Source organism: Charadrius vociferus, unplaced genomic scaffold, assembly GCF_000708025.1.
Source record: "Charadrius vociferus isolate BGI_N301 unplaced genomic scaffold, ASM70802v2 scaffold435, whole genome shotgun sequence".
Lineage (NCBI taxonomy): Eukaryota > Metazoa > Chordata > Aves > Charadriiformes > Charadriidae > Charadrius > Charadrius vociferus.
The window spans coordinates 210353-233426 of record NW_009648540.1 but is presented as its reverse complement, the minus strand read 5'-3'; the positions used below and the strand labels follow the sequence as shown (position 1 = coordinate 233426).

The 23074-nt window shown below is 39.9% G+C and overlaps 2 protein-coding genes across 3 annotated transcripts in view; one reads left to right on the top strand and one right to left on the bottom strand.

The window, feature by feature from the left end:
• Positions 1–10803, top strand: part of GPR137B (G protein-coupled receptor 137B) — a 27441-nt gene extending 16638 nt beyond the window's left edge. Inside the window, exons 4-7 of one of the 2 annotated variants that reach the window (XM_009885930.1) lie at positions 1884–2033; positions 4112–4240; positions 8130–8254; positions 10194–10803. In XM_009885930.1, the coding sequence (XP_009884232.1) occupies positions 1884–2033; positions 4112–4240; positions 8130–8254; positions 10194–10305 (516 nt within the window). In that variant the 3' untranslated portion in view covers positions 10306–10803. The remainder of the gene's footprint in view (positions 1–1883; positions 2034–4111; positions 4241–8129; positions 8255–10193) is intronic. The other variant, XM_009885932.1, reaches the window with a different exon arrangement.
• Positions 10804–15908: 5105 nt separating this feature from the next.
• The window catches only part of ERO1LB (ERO1-like beta (S. cerevisiae)), a 37661-nt gene continuing 30495 nt past the window's right edge, over positions 15909–23074 (bottom strand). The window contains exons 10-16 of the mRNA XM_009885938.1: positions 22681–22707; positions 21309–21401; positions 20907–21153; positions 19967–20036; positions 18661–18747; positions 17292–17425; positions 15909–16408 (exon numbers count right to left, since the gene is read on the bottom strand). Coding sequence (XP_009884240.1) covers positions 16348–16408; positions 17292–17425; positions 18661–18747; positions 19967–20036; positions 20907–21153; positions 21309–21401; positions 22681–22707 — 719 coding nt within the window. The 3' untranslated portion in view covers positions 15909–16347. The remainder of the gene's footprint in view (positions 16409–17291; positions 17426–18660; positions 18748–19966; positions 20037–20906; positions 21154–21308; positions 21402–22680; positions 22708–23074) is intronic.

The window sequence follows — 23074 nt, the reverse complement described above, 5'->3', positions numbered from 1 at the left end:
TAGGGAAACCTATATAGGGGAATACTGATCCCATTCTGCTCCTCACTTCTGCTATCCCCAGTCTGTAAATGCCACTGAGCTGGGATATAGTAGGTGCCAGTCATCAGCTTCTCTCTGCTCTCTCACCCTCGGTTTCCATGACAGCATCACTGACTTGCTAGTACCAAAGGAGAATAGAGAAGTGCCTCACAAACATTTCCTCTTTGTGGCATTTCCTGCTTGCTGGTCTTGCCACAGCTTTCACCGCTGCCTACTACGTATCTAGCTTCGATTCTCGTATAGCAGCAGGCTTTTGGCTCATTCCTGACATGGCTGTGGGTTGTGGCCTGGTGAATAGTGGTAGTTCCAGCGTGTTGTAAGCAGGAATTCAGTCAGAGAGGCTGACTGTACTGGGGATTTTATGATACTCCTGAGCCTTCCACAAATCAATATTATTTTGCTTGGAAAACAGGCGAGCTAGTTTTCTGCAAGCTTTTCAGACTAGTCCTGAGCTCCTCTTTGCTGACACTCACCAGGTAGTGCAGGCTGAGGAGCTGGTTTGACAGAGGCACAGGGACAATAGCCACCGGCATGGGTGAGCAGCAGAGGAGCCCTGGTAGTCTCCCGAAGGCCAGGGATTCAGGACATGGTGACTTGGTGACTTTCCCTGATAGTTCACTAGCCATTCTGTTATGTCTGTGCTCTACCTGCCACAGCGCTTTGGACCTCTGCTCCTTGGTGGCAAACCTGGAAGCAGAGTGTGTGAGTGGAGGAAATAAGGTGCAGACCTTTCTGTCTCCTGGTATAAAAGGTCCTGTGAGGGGACGAGCAACTTCCCTCTCGGCCTCTCTTGCCCTCACATAGATGAGAGGAGCCCATCCTCATGGTGTGGGTCTCTGCCAGGAGAGGGAGAGGGCAGGGCTAGTGAAGCAAATGACTGCAAGGTATCTTGCTCCTCTAAAAGCACACAGAGCTTTAACCCATCTTGCCTCCTTTGGCTGTGCAAGGCACTATCCCAGAGCCAACTGCACAGAATTTGCTTTGAACTTTCTTCAAAGCCAGTGCTATTTTCGTATATCTGCCTGCCTCTGTGATCAGACTCACACTGATCCCTGTAGCCATGGCTCCTGGATTCCTTCCTTTCTTGCTTCTACAACTCCTGTGCTGGTGTCTCAGCCCCCCACAGTGACCCTCCCCGCCTGACACAGTCATCAGGCGTCTCACTTACTCCTCACACTGGATTAGGCTCTTTCCGTTTTTCTCTCTAGGGCTCAGGAACTGTTGTGATTTCACACTTTGTAGTCTCATTCCTCCCTTTGTGCCCAAGCTCCAACTCACTGACTGCCCTGCCGTGGTCACTCTGCCCGTAGGCCGTGCTTCCACTTTGTCTCTTCTGTGTTGACATTAGGTAAGGCAGGATGTTCTGTTCCTGTCTGTGCTGTGTTTAACTGCTGACTGTTCTGATCTGCTCTGTACTTAGGAAATAGGTGCACAGCAAGCAGTTGTAAAAAGATGCAAGGTTGCATCATGCTAGCTAGCCACCATCTGATACAGGATGCTCTGCAGCTAATGCACAGCTGAAGGCTGAGTTCTCTTGCTCCATCTGATACCAAGTTGTACTTCTTATGTGTTTTCATTGCTCTGAAAATAGCATTTGTACAAGAAGTTGTAGGAATTAGTCACCGCCCATCTTGGAAAGGGCTGGAACTGCTACCATTGCCCGGAAACCACTGTACTGATAAAATACAGGAATATACATAGTATAGGATCTACTGATCAAAGAAGGAAAGAGAAAAAGTCATCTGCATTAGGCAGAGCAGCATGACAACCCTCGAAGTCCAAGCAAAGCAATGTTCTTGTCAGCTCCCCTTATGAATAATAACCTGTGTTTAAATCTCTTCCAGGGCTCATCTGTCTGTCAGGTGACAAGTATAGGAGTGACTGTTATACTACTTTATACCTCACGAGCCTGTTACAACTTGTTCATCTTATCGTTTTCCCAAACCAAGAAAGTCAATTCTTTTGATTATGATTGGTACAACGTATCAGATCAGGCAAGTATGAAAATATTTGCTAATGAGAAAAACTCATTCTGTATGCGATGGCTGATTTCCTAAATGCTATGACAACAGGAATTAATATATTAAAATCCTTTTCTTTTTTTTTATTCCATGCACAAAGATTGTTTTGCTCTGGGAATATAGATTTCTGGTAATTTCAGCATAAGGAGGAAGAACCCCTCAGTGCTAAAAGAAAGAAGTAACCACTCGCCAAATAATTTTTAAAAATCAATCTTTTATTTACCTAGATTTCGTTGTTATAAAAAAAAAACCCTTTTATTAAAAAAGACAGGTGGTTTGTCCATTAGAAAGAACGTGCTGTACTTGGAGAAGCAGAAAAACAGTACTTTGTTCCACTGAAATGCTCAGTTCTGAAGTCATCATCAAATCTCCCACTGCCATGCAGGGCTGTAGAGTTATTTACCTTAATTCTGTCGTTATTGTGATAACTTCTGTAGTTTGAGGATAAGACTAAGATTCTCTGCAATTTTTGATTGCAAGTGACAATTCAGATTGAAAACCAACAGCGATAAAAACACTAAAGGGAATAGCAAGGGATTCTTCATTGAATTTTATGAAATTTGTGCATCCAGCTCTTTTCTCTGCTTTGAAGGATGTAGTTAGGTCCCAGTAGTTTTCCAGCTCTGTCAAGGTTAGGCAAAATCGTAGGCCTGGGTCTGGACCACAAGTATATTCTGTCTAGCCTCAAAATCCGACACTTGTTGTCTCCCCACTCTCTCAGCAAGCACCTGCAGACCAAGAGCAGTGCTCCCAGCCACGCAAGGGCCTCGTATTGCCGGGGTGGCCAAGCAAACCTGGAGCCATTAAAAATTTTCTGTTGAGCAGTAGATAAAACCGTAAATAACAAGTATGTAAACAGTAGGGTAGGATTTCCCAGAGGACCTCATTAAGAGTTAGTTGAGTAGGGTCTGTCAGGGGACCACTGATCAACCCTGCTATGGTGCAGAGAAGAGGAGTGCAGCTAAGTGGTGCCACTCCGTGTAATTAGAGCACACAGGTTTAAGCAGAAGAGCACTAGCTTGTGACTCATCTCCTGAACCAAACATTTTCCCTCGTGTAGTTGGGGCCCGGAGTGTTGCTGCTGCTCCTGCTGACCCCTTGCAGGGGACACTTCCTGCAGTCTGAAGTAACAGGGGCTGGAACTTTACGGCCAGAGTATTCGACCCTGTGGAGGCTGAGGTTGTTCACAGGGAGCTCAATGGAATGCTTTAGGCCTTAGGTCGCTACTACTGATTTTTGAACAACTGATCTGATTTGTGACATTAAGGTTGCCTGGATTTTGGGGTAAATGATCTGAGCTGTATGTTAAGGGCCTGGAACTAAGGACCAGGTACTCAATTTGGTACGAGTCAAAAGTCACTTTTAAAAGTACAGCCCAATGTTTGTACTGTGGTACTGCCTCAGGTCACCTGTCAGAAACATTACCCTTTTCTCTTTGTACAAAACACACGAGAGGACAGGATTTGCCCTCTGCAACTATGGTGAATGGTGGAAGCGAAATCTTCCACCAAAGAGACAAGTTCAAAGCTAGTGCTATAGTAACAGCATGGTTATTCAAGCTAACAATGTGCACCAATTTGAAGGGATCCAAGCCTTAGTTTTTAAAAGCCAGATTACCAGCAATGCCCTTGAAGATTTGGGGATGGATTGTTCCTTTATGTATTATTCCCATCTGGAAAAGGACTGGAGAGCTCATTTCTCATTACCTGGATTCAGTTGATCAAATGGTTGCTTGCCAGGCTCTTAGACTGGGAAGACCCCTGCATTAACCTTTGATTTTGCTGAAGGAAAGACAGCAGGAGGAGGAGGAGGGAGGAAAGGTAGAAGGAAAGGGAAATCATGTACCCAAGAAGACAGCGTATTGATTTTTTTTAGTGTGCCTTTAATCATTAGCCAGGTTATCTGGCTTTACTGAGTGGAATTTCTGCCATGTTGTCAAGCTTTTCAGCCACTTAAATATAGATCCTCATAAGAAGACGTGTTGCCTCCTGCACCTTTAAATGAGCTGCCATCTTTATTTTTAAACACTTTTCTCTTTGACTTTTCAACAGGCAGATCTGAAATGTCAGCTGGGAGATGCAGGTTACATAGTGTTCGGAGTGATCCTTTTCATCTGGGAGCTCTTGCCTACTTCCTTGGTTGTGTATTTTTTCCGTGTCCGAAACCCTACAAAAGATCTTGTAAGTGGAATTTGTTGGTGTATTTGTTAGTGTAATGTCCAGGCAGGTCCAGAGGGCTCAGCTTCTGAAGGGGCTTTTGCTTCTTACATTTTAACTTCTCTTTTTCAATGTGTCCTTGGCAGAATAAAAGCAACCCAAACTTCCCACTTCTTTATGCTGACTTCTCATGAAGGAAACTCATCATATTTACCCAGAAGGAAGACAAGGTTTTTCTCACGCAGTTTACCTTAAAAATCAGGAACCTTCTTAAATTTAGGGACATCTTCCCTTTGAGTTAATACACTACAATACAGTACTCCAATACAGGAGTTAGTGGAAAATGAGTTTGTTATCCAAACTTGGGATCTTTCCTCACATAGCAGTGAAAATGGTTGTGTGCTAACTGTTCAATGACAGGTATGAAATAATAGATTGAATTCTTTCAGCCCTGTACCCATTGAATTGTTTCCATGTCAAAGACCAATAGCCAGAATGGGCACTTGGTGACATTTTTGTTTGCTGTTTCAGCAGAGCAGGGATTAAGGTGTGAGTTGTAAGGATAATTCCCGGTAAGTATCCTTAATATCTAGGTAATTAATAGATGGACGAGCATCTTTTTGTAGCTGTAGGCAATGTCTCCAGGTTAGCGTAGGATATGCTGGTTGACAGGCACATGGGGAATATCAGCCCTGCACTAGGATTACTGAGGTAATGTCTCTTTTTCTGTAGGCCAAACCAAAGCCAATTTTCCCCAGGAAAGATGTGAATGGTAAATTCACGAGTAAGAGAAGCAATTAATAGAATAACTTTTTAGAGGTGATGTTTTTTATTCTCACATACAGATTTCAGAGACAATGATAAAACTAAACTGAACAAGGAAGTAACAAATCCCCACCTGTATGAAGCCCTTCTTACTGTTCACCTGTGATACCTGACATCATACTAAGAAACCCCATGGATCCCAGTGTCCATCACAAAAAACCATCTCAGCCCCACTTCTGCTTAGGAGATAGCCAGGAAAACTGCAAAGAGAAGAAATGTTTTAATGTACAGTCCAGTGATGCTACTCTCTAAGAAGTGGAAAAAGAGAGATCTAACTTTATTTAAAGTGAGTTTAGTAAGGCTAGACCTGGTGGTCAAGTTTGGAAAGTGTGGGAGAGATTCACAAGTGAAGGAAAATAAGGTACATGGTATAATCTCTCCTTTCAAAAAGGTGATCACATAAAGACTTGGAATCCTACTCAAATGAGAGCTCCAATGCAGTCAAACAAGCAATATTCTTTCACAAGTCAAAGAGCACCGCAGTAACACATGTAATGTTATCTTTTTGCATTGTGATTTGTGGAAAGCCTTAGATCTCCAGCTTCATAAAGATACAGTTCAGAAGAGCCATAAGTGATATAACTTCTTTTATGAATACCTTTTTTAGGGTAGACATTATCAGTCATAGTAAATACGTCATATATTTGGTTTTTTCTACAGAAGACTTGTATTTGTGCTAAACAATATTATGGTAAGAGGAAACTGGAAACAACAATGTTAGAAAGAAACAAAAATTAAGAGACTTTGTGATAAGGCAAAACTGAACTTCGCTGCAAGTATGCCACAAGAGGGAGACCAAGGGCCACAGGACTTTAATATATTCAGTAGGCTAACTTAGCATCAGTTAAGTATCAAATGGTCCAGTGGTTGAAAATACTTGGCCTGAAAGCATAAGGTTAGAATTAAAAAAAGCCCTCTTTTAGTTAAAGAATCTTAACAACAACTCTGATTTAGTAAAAATCGGAAATGTTCTTTATTTTTAATAAGGAACAACCCCAAGAATATAATAATATCTTACAATATCTTTATCAATGATCTGGATGAGGGGATCAAGTGCACCCTCAATAAGTTTGCAGATGACACCAAGGTGGGCAGCAGTGTCGACCTGCTTGAGGGCAGGATGGCTCTGCAGAGGGATCTGGACAGGCTGGATTGATGGGCCGAGGCCAATGGTATGAGGCTCAGCAAGGCCAAGTGCTGGGTCCTGCACTTGGGCTACAACACCCCCATGCAGCGCTACAGGCTTGGGGAAGAGTGGCTGGAAAGCTGCCCGGCAGAGAAGGACCTGGGGGTGTTGGTTGACAGCTGGCTGAATACGAGCCAGCAGTGGGCCCAGGTGGCCAAGAAGGCCAACAGCATCCTGGCTTGTATCAGAAATAGTATGGCCAGCAGGACTAGGGAAGTGATAGTCCCCCTATGCTTGGCACTGGTGAGGCCCCACCTCGAATACTGTGTTCAGTTTTGGGCCCCTCACTACATGAAAGACATTGAGGTGCTGGAGCGTGTCCAAAGAAGGGCAACGAAGTGGGTGAAGGTCTAGAGCACAAGTCTTTTGAGGAGCAGGTGAGGGGACTGGGGTTGTTTCATCTGGAGAAAAGGAAGCTGAGGGGAGACCTTATTGCTCTCTACAACTACCTGAAAGGAGGTGGTAGTGAGGCAGGGGTTGGTCTCCCCTCCCAAGTAACAAGCGATAGGACGGAAGGAAATGGCTTCAAATTGTGCTGGGGAGGTTTAGATTGGATATTAGGAAAAATTTCTTCACTGAAAGGGCTGTCAAGCATTGGAACAGGCTGCCCAGGGAAGTGGTTGTGTCACCATCCCTGGAGGTATTTAAAAGATGTGTCGATGTGGCACTTTGGGACATGGTTTAGTGGTGGACTTGGCAGTGCTAGGTTTATGGTTGGACTCGATGATCTTCAAGGTCTTTTCCAACCTAAACAATCCTATAATTCTAAGGAATAGTTGTGCTTTGGTTTTACGTTTCATTCAGGACTTCAGAAACAAGAAGTTTGACTAGAGGCAGCTCGCGTTCAGCACTGTTCAAATGTAAAGCTCCACTCAACAGCCGATTATAGCCTGGAACGAGCTGTCTGTGTGTTTTGGTGCTGACACAGGGTAACGGTGGTGTGTGGTCCTTTGCCTTGCCATACCTTCAGCCAGACAAATGTTGGAAATGGGGAGATGACAGGGATGGATGTATTTTTAGTTCATCTTTGTCAAAGTTATTTAACATCTAAAAAATAGGGGGAGATTAAACTGCTCTCCTGCTTAAGGCCAAGGAGAACATGTCATCCTGGCTTATCCACAGGTGCAGAGAACCCTGTTCCCTGGGGACAGAAGCAGTGGATCCATGAAAGAGGCTCAACTGGGTCCTGGATGTTCCTCTGCACTATTTCCAGAATCAAACTGACCTTTTAAATCTTTTGTGTTTTCTGTTTTGATACATAGGGAAATAAAACCAAAATGCTTTGTAAATGAAGGAGTTACATGTACACCTGTTTCCCCTATTTTATCAAAGGACCTTTCCTTGGGATTTGACCCTCACAGCAGTAGATACTGAAATTGCTGAGAGAGGTCCTAAGGGGCTTTTCCGCTGTGGTTTCATAAGCAGGGTGCCAAGGTTCAGCATGATCAGTTCCTGAGGCAAGGGAGGTAACGCATCAGCAGAGAGGGTTACAAATGTGGGTGGTAAAACCAAATCCCTTTAGGTGTTTCATATCCTTCCGCTCCTCAGCTGCTCCCCTATGCTCACTTCAAGTCAGCTGGCTAAAAGCACAAAATGTCCAGGATAGACAGGAATTCCTCAGTCAGCTTAAATTCATACTGGAGGGTGGTTTCAGAAACGGGTCGTGTCTGTGAGCTAGAAGGAGGGAAAAGGAAAAGCTGTTAAGATCAATAGACTATCATTATGCTGGTAGAGAAAAACAGAAAATGCAAAAAGGTTTCTATTGTCTACAGCAAATGTGAAATGGCCTCTTTTAATTTGGAAGCCAGGAGGTAAGTCTGCAGTGACTTCTTTTAGGAGTCAGGCACCACTCAGTTTATCTTTATCTGTTGCAAGTACTGATTGACATTTCCCTTCCCACAGGCCAACGCAGGAATGGTCCCAAGCCATGGCTTCAGTCCCAGATCTTATTTCTTTGACAACCCTCGCAGATACGACAGTGATGACGATCTAGCATGGAATATTGCACCACAGGGGGCACAGGGCAGGTGAGATACAAGAGGGAACTGCTTGCTTCCCATAACAGAAACTGGAGGAGGAAGAACTCTCACACGCTGCAGAAGACCAATGTAAATTCTTTGGCTCCAATTGTTGCATAAATTCCAGGGGGTGAGGGGAATCGAAGGGGAAAGCTGAAGTGGAAGAGCAGCACCAAGTGACTGCAGGGATCCAAGGGCCCCACAGAGATTGCAAGGACACAAGAATGAAATCGGTTACATAGTTTAAGAATTGTAACAGCATGCTGCTCTGAAGAACTCAGGTCAGATCTTTGCGTTGCATGTTTCACCCTCTGTTTCTACCAAGAGTAGCCTAAGAAGTGCCATTTACTAGTTTATGTGTGTGAGCAAGGCAACCTAGAATAACAGCTGTCTCCCGGCCTTCAGGGAGAGCAGGGAAAAGCTCGACAGCGCAGGCAACAGCTTGCGATGGTGGTAGCAAGAGCCTCTCCACTTAGGTTGCCCTGTAATATGGCTAAATATCTTGGGGTTTACCTGAAATAAAGAGTGCATTTGCTTTACCACTTGCTGAAAGCTTATGGGAATCCACCTAACTGCCACTTCTCAGCCTGGAGAAGAGAAGGCTCTGGGGAGACCTTAGAGCAGCCTTCCAGTACCTAAAGGGCACCTACAGGAGAGCTGGGGAAGTGCTTTTTATAAGGGCGTGTAATGACAGGATGAGGGGTAATGGCTTCAAACTGGAAGAAGGTAGATTTAGATTAGATGTTAGGAAGAAATTTTTTACTCTGAGGGTGGTAAGGCACTGGAACAGGTTGCCCAGAGAGGTTGTTGAGGCCCCATCTCTGGAGGCGGTCAAGGCCAGGTTGGATGGGGCTTCGAGCAACCTGGTCTAGTGGGAGGTGTCCCTGCCCATGGCAGGGGGGGTGGGGTTTGATGATCTTCAAGGGCCCTTCCAACCTAAACCATTCTGGGATTCTATGAGACCCCACACAACCCAGAACTGGGTCCAAAAGCCTGATTTTTCTGTGTAACTGCAAACTTTTGGTAAGGATTCCCTTCCAGGAAGGAGCAGTTCACAGCAAGAATGACAGCACCCAGTGCGGAGAAGGAAAAGCACTGCCAGGACACTATCCTGCCTGGAAAGGAGGCTCAGGCAGTGCTACTCAGTTGCTGTTTCCTGTACCTGCAGTACGCTCATAGTAGATTGGTGTAATCTTAAAATGAAGGCTAACTTGCTAACCGTAGCTAACATACCCAGCTCTAGTTCTTGTCACTCATTTAGCTAAGATCACGTAGTCGCCGTCTCTGAGCCCAAACCATGATTCAGTAGAGTTGGATATTCACTACTTACAGTTATCAGTCATCCCGGCCTTGCATTACTTTTTCACATAATAACTAAACCCATTGAGGATGCTGGAGGTGGTGTGGGCCAAACTGGTATCCAGCTGACAGCCGGAGGCACCCTCCCTTCCGCACCGAGGCGTGAGGGAACCAGCCACACTGGTAACACAGGCACAGTTCCCAGTGGAAACCACACCAGCCACGTGCATTGTCTCACCCTGCTCGTGGGAGAAAAGCCAGTCTGCCGGAGTGGCTAACCCAGTACCGGTGCCTTGTACATGGAGCCAGGAGGTTTAGGTCTGTCACAGAGACGCCCTTGCAGTGACAGGACTTGGCAGGGACCAGCAGCACTGCTTCTAGGGATTTCAAACACCTTCTGGACGAGCAAAGCAGAAAGGGGAGAGTCTTTAGTGAACTAGAAGAATCAGGAAACAGTGCGTTGAGGACACTTGGGCCATAATAATTGTCAGATCCAAAAAATAAATAGCTGCCTGAACCCCTGGTTGGGGTTTTATTTTTTTGCTTCAGTATGAGAACTACATCTATGTGATTGCATTTTGCCCACACTCATGAACCAGGTACCTGCAGAACCAACCTGCCAGTCACTAATTCTTGTTTTCTTTTCCAGTTTCTCTCCAGACTACTACGACTGGGGCCATCAGAACAACAGCTTCATGGCTTACATAGGATCCCTCCAACAAGATCCAACACTGGACACAGACCGGCCAAGCCCTATATAATAACTTCAATCAACTACAGCGTTCTAGGACATTCCGATATTAAAACAAATGTTCTGAAAAACAAAGCTTAGCAATTTTTCTTCACCTTTTGGTTTTTAGAAGTGTTCCTATGCACAGATAAATGAAGAACTTGTCTTTGCCATGAGCTTTTCATAGTTCAAGGAGAAGTATAAGCTAATGATTTAAACTTTGAACTGTTCTAATTAATACCTTGTTCTAAGCCATGGTATTTTGGCTTTGAATAGAGTTGTTAGAGGATATAATTTAATCATTTTATGCTCATTTTAAAAGAGCAAATTTCATGAAATGAAATGGCGTAATTATTTTCTAAGTATTTTTATTTTTACACTGTGTGTTAGGTTAGAAATACATGATTATGATGAATATACTGTAAACACATGAATGGGTTGTTCAAATGCATGACAATAGCAATTCTTACATGCACATAAAAGCCTGTAAGGGAAAAATATCAACCCGATTAAATACTGTCTTTTCAAGTTATTTCTACAATCTTGGAGCACAATTTACTTTTTGGATTGTCACTGCTTACTCAGAGTGGAAAGATGGTTGGAGGCTAAAAGTCATCGATACTCTAGTTATGATCTCAAAACACACTTAAAGTGTAACTTTAACACACTTAAAGGTAACTGAAAGTTATGCAATCATCTCTGTCAACCAGTTCCAGATATATTATGTAGAAGAGCAAGTGAAATACCTAGTCAGGGAGATGGGTACATACAACAGTACTTACTTATTTATTAAAAACCCAGGAGGTGCAGTCTGGGAATAGGAAAAGAGCCAGGAACATGTAAAGCAGAAAAAACCTCAAATGGACCTAGAGGATGAATTCTGCATAACCAGTAGAAGGTCAGCAAAGCCATGCTTTAGCCTTGTATGTTCAGGGATAAATTTGGTGTTTTGTGGTGGAAATGGTGGATAAATACCATTCTAATATGTGACATTTGCACTTAGATTAGTATCAATTATTTTTAGGCTTACTGAGGCAAGCAGGAACCCTACCTCTACTTCAGGTCTTTTATTGTGTGCCCAGTACTGACTGGAATGCTCTGCTGTGAAAAGCTCTGTGCCCCCAGCATCTCTTTCTTCTTCCCCACGTGAAACAAATACTGTAATTCAATCCACATTTCCCTATGAGAAAAACATATTTCTTACAGTAATCTTTACTTCTATAAATGTAGTCCATTTTGAGGTGCACTACAGCATCCCCAAATGGTGGACAGGCTTGATGTTTTCCTCATATTCAGCTTCAGGAAATACAAGTAGAACATTCTCATATACATTTCACAGGGGATATACAGAAATAAAAGAAGGGATGGGGAGTAGATCTGATCAGTTCTGCTCAGAAGCCAAAAGCATCGTAGTGCCACACTCATATTTCAAGTCTTCCATGGGGTCTTTGGTTTTTGGGGCCTTTGTGGTAAAAATCAAAGCAGGAGCCTTGCCTCTGGCAGAAGCACCCTGCCACTTGTTTGCCCTCCAGAGCTTCCATTAGTTTCTTCCCAAATGATCGCTGAAGAAAAAAAGCCAATTAAACTATCAGCCAGAGCTTAAAAAAGGTGCCACAGGGTTAGGAGAAGAACAGACATTTTATTAAACCCTTTGGAATTCTACAATCGTGTTTGTACAAAACTGCCCGAAGACCTAGTGCAAGAAAAGTCTGCAGAAATTACCTTTTCTTCACAATAGATGTAGCTGCACAGCAAAAATTTAATGATGTGAATTCTGCGCTTAAAACAAGCTTAATCCCTACACCACAGTATGGATGCAAAAAGTGGAATTACAAGTGACTGTAACCAATCGTGGTAATGAATTAAATACTCTCAAAACCCAGGAGATTTAAACAACAACGTGGAAGGGAAGATCTTAAATTTAAATTAAATCACTATAATTATCATCACCTGCATAACAGGTACTTACCCACCTAAACTGAGGATGAAATACAGGTATCAAATTTTTACTAAGACAATTTGTTAAACATACATACATGGAGTGAAATAGCTGCAGAGACCCTTTAGGGGGAATAATTTCACATGAAGAGCCCCACTGGGTAAACCAACCAGAGAAAACATTTACAAAATTGATTTCATAAGCTAGTCTGAGAAAGGGACAGAACGGATCAAATTTCATTTCAAAATAAGCTTTTACACCTCTTAAAACAATTGGACTTAAACAGTGGCAAAATTTGAAATTTGGCCATTCATACCGAAACATACTGTAATTCTGCCTCGTGAATTTCTGATGTGCTGACACACTACAATGCACTGTAAACAGCAACAGATACACAGGTTACATTCATCTTTTGAATGGGATTAAAGTGAGAATATAAGTCTGCTCATCATCTTAAACTTAAATGACTGACATGTATATAATTTAAGTCATATATTTCTACTAAGTGCAGTTGAAAGTTAAATGAAATGAGAAGTAAAAAAATTTTCAAGTGAAAACCCAAAAATTACATTCACAAAAAGAAGTTGTAGCAGAAAATACTTTAATTTGCATTTTATAGATTCAAACATAGCAAAGATTCAGAGGTGTTTAGATCTCAGTAAGCAGTTCCAACATTGATTTTGATTTTAATAAATATTACATTTCAATAGGCTAGGTATATGGAGGAATTGTAAAGTGATGAATTGCTGATTGCTCCTTTATAAACCATAAGCATCTAGATTATTTACAACGTATTACAGGTCATTTCCCAGAAAAGCACAAAGCAAGGTCAGATGAAGGCAACCCAACCATCAAAACATAACTCAAGAAAGTGTGGCACAGTGTATTTCATGCACATACAATGACATACAGCACAAATCGTCAGCTGAAGTAGGAAAACACTTTTGTTATTCCAGCTTACACGAGTCTACATTTTACTGTTTCAAATCGATATGCTCAGCTTCCTCCTCAGGCACTGAGGAGCTCGTTGTTCAGCAACAGCGCCCTGCATTTCGCCTGTGCAGCCTGCACCAAGTCTTTATACCATTTCACGTTACGTCTTCATGACTTGGGAAAAATGAAAGATTTTTGTCTCTGCCTTCTCACTACCTCTGGGATTACAATCATTGTGTCATTTGTACAAGGAACGTACTTTTACTCTGAAATGAATGGCAGGCAATGTTGGCAACCTGATCTCCAACAGGGAGCCGGAATTTAAAATCGTTTACAGGTCATGGACAGTGTAACTAAACTTATTCTTTAGTATAAAAACAGATCTGTAAATTTCTAAAATTTAATTTAACATATAAAGAACTAAGTTGTCCAGCTCACATGGCAAAACTTCATAGGCAGCATAGTCACAGAATATACATCAAATACAGTAAAAAAGATGGTGACAGGAAAATTGTTTCAACTAGATTTGTAACAGGCAAAACCTTATGTCCTATTTGTACAATGATAGTGAAGTGAAATGCCTTCCATATTTGACCACCAAGCGAGATGCACCTTCAAATGCGACAGAACTTCCCCGTGCACAGAATGTGCTGTTCAGTTGCATTCCTGTGTTTTCATGACACAAAAGAAAAGAAGAAAAGCTTCCCGTCTCTCTATGTCCTTACCCGATGGTGTTAAACTTGCCTGCACTGTGCCAATGAGGGCTGCAAGGAGAAGGTGTCCAGGATCTGCGTGCCTGAATCTCTCACCTGTCCCCCACGCAAGTGCACGATGCTAGTATGTGACGCTGCTTCAGTGTCCGCAGATTTTAGCCAGGCACAGGTGGAAAGAAAGAAAAATAGCAAGTTGCATCCCCAGAAGAAGGTTGGAAGCAATTCACTTTCCCCATAAAGCAAGGGGAAAAGGGAAGAAACAATTCTGAGACTCAGGTCTTTCCTGGGGCAGCACAGACAACACTATATTTTATTATTTTTTCTTAATAAAAAATCCTGCCTCAAGATTTAGGCACTATAATATATTATAATACAGATAAATCCCAGCTATACAGCATTCTTCACACAAGCGAGCCTACAGGTTCTAGCCCTTGCAGGTCAATCCAAAAGGCAAGGAATTCTTCAATTTAATGGAGAAATATAAACTCTAGGGTGCAAAGCGCTGCGTCCTAGAGTATATCATACAGAATAGGCCAGGTGAATCCACCGAGAAATCACCTGCTCTTCTCCACTAACTAGAAAAAGGAAGCCTGTGGTGACTTGCTCAGGCAAGGGTTCCTGCAGGCAAGGGAGGCTGCTGGGTCAGAACATAACAACCCCAGACTGACATCACCTTTTTCTAACTCTGCATTAAATTATCTGCTGGCTTAAACAGGAACTTAGGCCTGGACACCAGGTCATTGCCAATTTATGCAACTATCACCAAAGTTTTGGTGGGGTGGGTTTTTTTACCTCTGGTTGGGGTTGGTTTTCCCCCTCCTTTCCTTTAGCTTATCCCAGTTTGACTCAAGAGGGTTTACTTTCTTGAGAAACAGTATTTTTTGTAATAGCAAGTATCAGCAGGACAGTCTATCTCATCTCCAGTCAGGTAGAAATTTGAGGCTAGTCTGGAAACAAAGGACATAGAGCGTATTCCAGCTTTCAGAAAATCTCAGCTGTAAAGGACCATATTATGGAAGCCAATACAATTACAATCAATTATATAAACAGGTCACTAAATATCTGGTTGGGTGAAAAATGTTTAAGAGCACTTTATTTTTTGAAGACTTGTTTTTAAAAACAAGAGATGTATCTACACTGTACCAGCACTTCCTACATTCATAATGCCTAACTTCACTTCAAAACATGCCGGTTTAAAAAAAAAATTATTACTTCATTTTAAATTTAAACCAATATTTGGTTGCTACTAATTGGTAGTGCTGTTTCTGAATTCTGTTTTGGACAATGGTAAGTTATCATTGACATTTGCAGACAATGATACACAAGTAATTTCTTATTTTATGAAAGTTACATTATTAACATACCCGTTTTATTAGCACTGACTATCCTTTTAATGAAGATATAGTTAGGGATTGCATAGATAGAGTATGCAGTATTAAATGTCAGTATGATTATAATTTTAAAAAGCATCCTTTTTTAAAAGTGACTACAAAAACAAGTTCTTATTTTTTTTGCACTGACCTTTTAGCGTAGCACTAAAACATAACCCATAAAGAGCAAATCTATTTCCACAGCTCAAAGATTGAAATGTGCTATTTTAACATGTTAGACATTAAAAAGAATTTCTGGAAACTGAACTTGTGATTACAATCTAGAAAAAAAAATACGAATTTGATTGACGGAGGCTTTTTAGCTAGCAGCACTCCACTAACCATCTCCCCCTGCCCTTACCCCCACCTTCAAGCAAATGCAGGTAGCCAAAGGGCTGCAGAAAAATCACTTCCAACTGTGCTGCATCAGAGACAAGGTAGTTATTTTAAAGAAAAAAAGAAACTTCTGAAAAGCAGTGCATAAGGAAAAAAAATGTTGGTATCAGCAAGATGCAAAGGAGCTTGGTATCAAAGAAAATGTTCTGCTCAGTAAATTTCCTATTTTTAAGCAAGTTTCATTCTTACAGTGAGAAGTCAGAACTCAACAAAAGCCTTGTTTCCTTTTCTGGTTGGGTTTTTTTTTCTGTTTTGCTTTGTTGTTTTTTTTTCTTTTCCTCTCTCCTTTTAGACAGCCAGAATCAGCATACCTGGTCCTCAGAATATACCAAAGTTCAGTACTGGGGAGAGGCAAGAGGTGAACCACCTCTCTCAGGACAGGCCAAGTCAGGGTAGAGGTACGTATGTTTTCATATAAAACAACTCCTTGTCGCAAAAGGACAAGGAAATAAAGAAAATTTATGAAGTTTCAATACAACAGAACTGTGAGCAGAGAACTTAAAAAATAAACAGATCAGCATAATTTACACATTTAAAAACTATATATTTCATTCATAAATATCTTCTCTAATTAATAACCATTCCTAGTTTAAACATAAATATTCAAGTTGGTATTTGATTTTACTTTTTATCAGTTCATGTGAGTCCTGTAAGGATCAGTTCCTTCTGCTCAATGCAGTCATGTAAATGGTCTTCACTAATGGGTTGTGCAAAGGCCTTCATTACCTAGTTTGTTGTAATAAAACTTTAAAATTCTGCAACTCTCTTATACTTGTGGAAAGCCTGTAAAACAAAAAACCCTTAACTGTTAGTATGTCAACTGCAAAAGAGAAGTGCAAATCATCATCTTCCATGGGGACTGTTTGTTTGCTTTTTTTTGAACACAATTCTGTGCCAAAGATTAACAAAGATACTACTTTCCCTCAAAAGATCTACTATCTGACTCTCCATTACATTTACATAATATATGGATTAAAGGGATTAAAGTTAAGATATATGTTAAAATTCCTGACTTCATTAAACATCTATAAAAATAGCTAACCAGAGGTAATAAACATTAATTACATTCTTACATTCAAGATCTGAAGAACTAGCATAATGAACAAAGCAAGTTCTGCACATCTTTTAAAGCTGTTGAAATATTTTATTTCATCACTTAAATGGGGTAAATTTTTTTCTGTTTTCAAAAAATTAAACAAAGTTAAAATATTAACATAAATAATCATATCATACACAAAAATACAAAAGCCTACGGGCTAAATGACGGCATTAAAAAATCTCTTAAGTGTTTTTCTTCCTTTTCGCTACTTTTGTCGTACACGCATTTAAAACAGAAATAAAAAAAGCGTAGAACAGCTCTACTCAGTGTCCAAAACTGAGGAGATATACCCAAAGTCTAATGCTTGAGACTTAAATCCATCTTTCACAAGATGCAATTTATGTGATTTGAGATAAAGAAATGAATTGGATCCCAAGACACAATGATGACCCACGCTAATAATCAGCACTCCACATACTCGGTTTGGTGGCACTAAGTTTATCAATATCACTACTACTAATAATAATACAGCCTTTAAAAGCTACAGCTTCATATGATCTTTCCACAGACCTTGAATGTTGACACTGAAGTTTCTGTGTTTCTACTATACAAATTATCAAAACTTACCTTCCAAAGGCATTTACAAGAGCAACTATTTCTTGACGTGTGAGTTGAAAACCTTTTGATGGGCTATTCTCAGGAAGGCTCTGTATTTCTTTCTCAGAAAACAAGATCTTCAGAGCAGTTCCTAAGCCTTGAGTCTACAAGAAAAGTCCAACGTTTTAACATCAATAAGATCACTCCTTCAATTCCCATCTCTTTTCTTCTCAGCCACAGCAGATGCATATGTAAATATGCCTGTTACAACACTTGCAGCTCCCTCTTGCCTTTTACCTGACAGATGCCCCACTGCTGCAGGAGCTGTTGGATCAGATCTCCCCTTTTCTTCTCCCCTCCCCCTTCCAAGTCAAACTAGATTTTATTATGAGGTATCACAATGCTTCTGCTTTTTCCACCTCCAGTGCTAGTGGCAGACATTGCAGTTTCAATTTCGAGTCCTGTTCTATTTCTGTATAGAAAATAGAAGAAGCTATTCTTATTGCCCCTTTTAATCGGGCATCGGATTTTGACAAAAAGTGGTTGAGGCTGGCTGCAAGAGAATTTTCTAGGTCAAGAAATCTGGCCCTATTTCGTTTTGTGTGAGAAGGGAAAAACAGTAATAGATCAGAAGTATTAACTAGGACAGGGTAGGCAGAACTCTGGAAATTCAGTAGAGACCACCAAATTTTTGATGTTATAAATTTATTTGAAAATTGAACTCTGATAAGCTTAATGTTATACAGCAGTATAATAAAGTAGGCACCCCAAAGTAACAACTATTCTCAACCTGGACTTAACATTAGTCTTGAGTTTTTAAAACTTGTTCTCAATTGAAAAAATAATAGGTGTCCTGAAACTGAAATTCTGCTTTTCAACTTTCAGCTTTACTGTACACCTTTGCATTCATTTGCTGCCTTCTGCATAAATTGTGAAAATCTAAGTTACTTCTTTTTCTTATGCCTCAATTTATGAAGCTAAATCTCACAATGAATTTTCTAACAATTAAGCAAGTGCTGTATTCCTAGGAAGGCTTCCCACAGGTGATTCTACACAGCTCACCCGATCACTGAATACAGATAAGATATTGACTGCCAGTCAGATTTTGCCATGAAGCATCTGCTCTAAATACATTTTTTCCAGAGAATACAAACTATACCTTTTAGTAAACTAAATAGCTGTAGACTAAACAAAACAAACATTTTTTTAAACAAATTTGTCCAACATTTGTGAACCGAACATATGTCAATTTTTAATACATAGGTAAGGATATCAAAGACCAACCATGTGCACAAAGTCTGAAAGCTAAGGTAAGAGGCATCCTGCCAAACTGAAGTGGATGCTTATCTTCTAACCTGCCCCCTCCCCACCACGTACACACACATAAAATAAAATATACCTGCAGTTTGCCCCACAGCCTGCATTTATCGCATCCAACACAATCCATTATGCGGGATATGTTCTTGAAATGCAATCTGAATTCTTCCTATTAGTTAAAAACAAAATAAAAAACATTAACTTAAAGTATTTCTTAGCTTTACAAAAACAGAAGGTTAACTAATCTAGTACCACTAGAATATCAATTCTCTATTACTAAAACTAAACAAAACCACTACCATACGCAGTCAGGCCACAACAAATGGTCCACGTAAACTCAGAATTTTGTTTCCAAGCCACTGCTGATATTTAATTCCTCGAAAAAAATAAAAAAACACACCAAAATACAGGACGTGCAGGGTAACACTTGGATTCTGTACACTGAGTTTCTACTAACTTGCTCAAAATTTTCTGAACTATAAGTACTGTATCTGTGTCCCTGCCCAATTTTTCTACTATTATTCAAATCCCTTTTGAACCAACTTACCTTTCTGACAAACAGGCAAACAAGTTGCAATTCACAAAAGACATTTCCTGTCCAAAGCTATGGGTAGATTGTTGCTTTGCAGCTTCAGTCAAAGTGGAAGCAAGCACAGCACAGAACTAATTAAGAAGATCTCAATTAAATATTTAAGGTCAGAAAAACACTAGCTGGGCTGATAAACTACTGGCACCTTTCTAATAGCATTCTCTCTGATGCTGATGAAATTCCATACTACTATTGAAATAAGCATTAGAAGCGTTAATAAGTATTAAAACAGACCTTTACTACTGAGCCACACTCCAACTGTGGAATTGTAGTGCATACCAATCTGAACACCAGCATGTTAACACTGAAGTGACTAGGCAATAACAGCATTCACAGTAGGTTCCCACATTTAGGAACTATGCTTTTCTAATGCTAAGTATAATACTATATAACATTATATTACACTATATTATATTACACTATATAAGGCATCTGTTTTTTAAGCAAATGTCCCTGGATTGTTGTGGGTTTTTTTCAGATGCTTATGTGAAACAGATACTCTTTAAAAAACACCACTGGGTCTAACGGTAATACCAATTCAACTCATTAGTCTCACCACAGTCCTGATGGCAGACCCAAGGCACTAAAACAGAGATTTCAGTCTGCTGGGCCAGGACAACACCTTGCATTCATTTACTACAAAGTAGAGTAAGAGGCCTCAGATACAATTCTGTAAGTTTTTAACCCTGCCTTTTCTACTCTTGGCAGTATGCTTCTGGTAGGTAGAGAAGTTTTCTAAAATAACACAACTTAATTCTAAAATGGGTATTTTGGATGCCATTCAGAAAACTAGCTTTACCTTTAATGACTTGGCTCCTTTTTTATCTCCAGCAAACATGGACTTTTCATCAAAGTGCATATGGAAGGACCTAATAAAGACAAAATGCAAAAAAAAAACAAAACCAAAAACGCTGGCATAAACAACCATATTCCATCAGGCTTGGTGAGCAGCTGATGCCATCAGTGTAAAATACTTTTCAGAGCCCCTAGTCTTTGCAGAATAGCTCTTAAATATTGACTGAATGGTACCAGTTTTACTATTCAATCACTCTAACCTGAAATCTGTTATTTACAGTTTTGTTGAGAATTCTCGTCACTCCATTTCCACTGATCATGATTTCTTTCTAATACACACTGAAATTGTCTTAATGTTTGCCCTTCAGTTGATCATTGCCTGACCACATCTCAAATACCCAGCAAGATTATGATTAGGGACAGCAATGAAGCCACACAGCACACTACCAATCACAAAAATTAGCAAGAAGTGAGCAAAGGAAGTGGATTAAATAACCTTACAGAGCAAACAGAAGGAAGAAGGGATGGCTAAAACCCCAGATCTTAACTCTATGATAAAAGCTGGATTACTCACTAGATCACGAAAGACTACATGTACTATTTTCCTTTTAAAAATAAATCATGTGGATATTACACTGAAGAATTAGAAAAAGCAATAAATGCAGAGTAGGCCAGGATGTCGTGTGGTTTTTGTTTTATTTTGTTTGTTTGATTGGATTTTTGTTTTTGTTGGGTTTTTTTTTTCGATTGGTATATTCAAACCTCAAAAATATTAATCTCTTCCAATCAAATGTACAAATTCCTCTTGTTGTCTTCTATTACTTATTTTCATTTCCTCATTCCACTCTCCTGCTTGTCCTATCCTATCAAGAAGTCATCTATTCTCACTTGTGAATATAACTGAGAATTTCAAACTATTGATAAAAAGAAATCTTATGCCTTACTTTGTATCCCTGAAGATATCTAGTAAAAGAGCTTTAGATTCAGCATCCTCATGGCCATTTCCAGTGTAAAGGTCAACAACTGAACGCTCAAAGTATGGCGCAACCTTTGACAAAGCACGCAGCTCTATCAAATATAAGAAATATAAATTTTTGAGCCTCCTTGGTCCTTCTCCTTTTGTTTCAACAGGGTCAAAGCGACGAGTGAACTCTTTCACATTCGGTCCCCAGCGAGGCTTCCCCCACGTTTCTACACAGAGGCAAAAAAGGGCAGAGGAAACAAAAAATGCCTATTTAGAAAAAGAAAGTAACTAAGTATGCATCAAAATTTTTCAGAAAAAATCTAAATACATGTTACAGATATTGTAGAATTCCATTCAGCAATTTTACCTAGACTTTAATTACCTTCAAGAAGATAATTTGCACACAGATGCAAGTTGATGCTAGCATGAAGTCCAGAAATGAGTTTATAAAACACTCTTTTCTCAAGGCAAAGACCTGTCCAGGAAAAAAGACAAACAAACTCCAAGCTAAATACTGGAAATAACGTCTTTAAATGAATATACGTTGACATTTCAGTGATGCAAATCTGCATCATTTAACTTTCAAGAGTTACAATTACAGTACTTCAGCATTGTTAATAAGCCCTTATATCCATCATAGGAAAAATTTACCTCTTATTTTTAATATAAAGAAGTAGTAGTAGAAACTTCATTCTTAGTAGAATGAAGTTTCACATTTCTTACTTAGTAATTTAGTGTTCTAATAAATACAGTCAAATAAGTATCTGGTCAATTAGTACAGATAAATTACCACACAAAAATAAGACGCTTACATTGTTTGAGCAATGAATTTGTAATAGTCTTGAATTTTGACAGTCTGGAAACCAGAACTACACTGTGACCCATCCTAATTAGAATTAAAGTTACCACTGAGTTAGAGTAGTGACCTTACAGAAAAACATTAAAAAAAAAAAAAACCAACAGAAAACCTTATGGCATTGGAATACAGCAAAAATATTTCTTCCCAGCTTTACTGTAAATTCATTGAAGATTTCAATGCATAGAGTAAAACCTTGAAAAATACGGTTTTATGGATACAAACTTTTACAGCACAAAAAGAAACGTAATGGCATTGAGTGGCCAAAATATAATTTAAATGCAGAAATTGCTTATGATACCACTTACACCCAGAGACAGAGGATACACTTGGAACTTAGGAGTTTGTTCCCTTCTCAAAGATGTGTTTGTGTGACTTCCCTGCCACTCCAGTCTCCACAAACAGAAGCAGGAAGAGCTGATGGTGAAGCCTATCTGTGAGGCTGCGATACAGTGTTATTCACAGACATCACATTTTAAAAAGCATGTAAATTTGTATGCTTTCCTATAATAGCACCAGTTAGAGATTTCAAACCAGGACAACAAGTAAAGACTTCTGAAAGACAGGATGAGCTAAGTTTAAAATTAAGTACATTTAAGTACGTTTTTCCACACCTTCAAAATGCAATTTTGATTGCTACCACTGTACTAATACGTACTAAGACATGAACTCCCCCTTTACAAAAGATGAAACAGTGAAGGGTTTAAGGAGTACACCATGTAAGTGAATGAGATTTCCAAAGACATCGAGGAAAAAAATACTCTTTGAATGATACTCAGAAGTTCCACACAATTTATTAAAAAACCTACACTATGAAAAATATTTGGGGAGAGGAAAAAAATACTAATGTTTCTTCTAGTGAATTTAATATTATATTAACCCATCCAAGACACGTTACCTTCTAGCCATGTGTAGAAAGATTCTCCTGTAAATAAAAAGTAAATAGTTAAATGAAGAGTATTCATTTTCAATATTACAGTATCTTTCTATTACTATGCATATTAACATTAGCTGCCATTTGGACATAAAGCTAAATAATTTAGTTATTAAAGTGAGAATAGGTACTGAAGTGGCTGAGCTTTGAGGTTAGTTTAAATGTGATGGGGTCAGAAGAGGAGAAAGACAAGAATGAGCATGACTAAGCTACCAGTCAGGGCATTCAGAAGTGTATGGAAGCGCAAGCCTGATTATATGCACTAGTGGTGAAAACTATCTGATAGCCTTTACCTTGACTGCTAACTGTCTGAATGTTTCCTGTAAGCTTCAATCTTTTGCCTGAGAGCTTTCAGTTG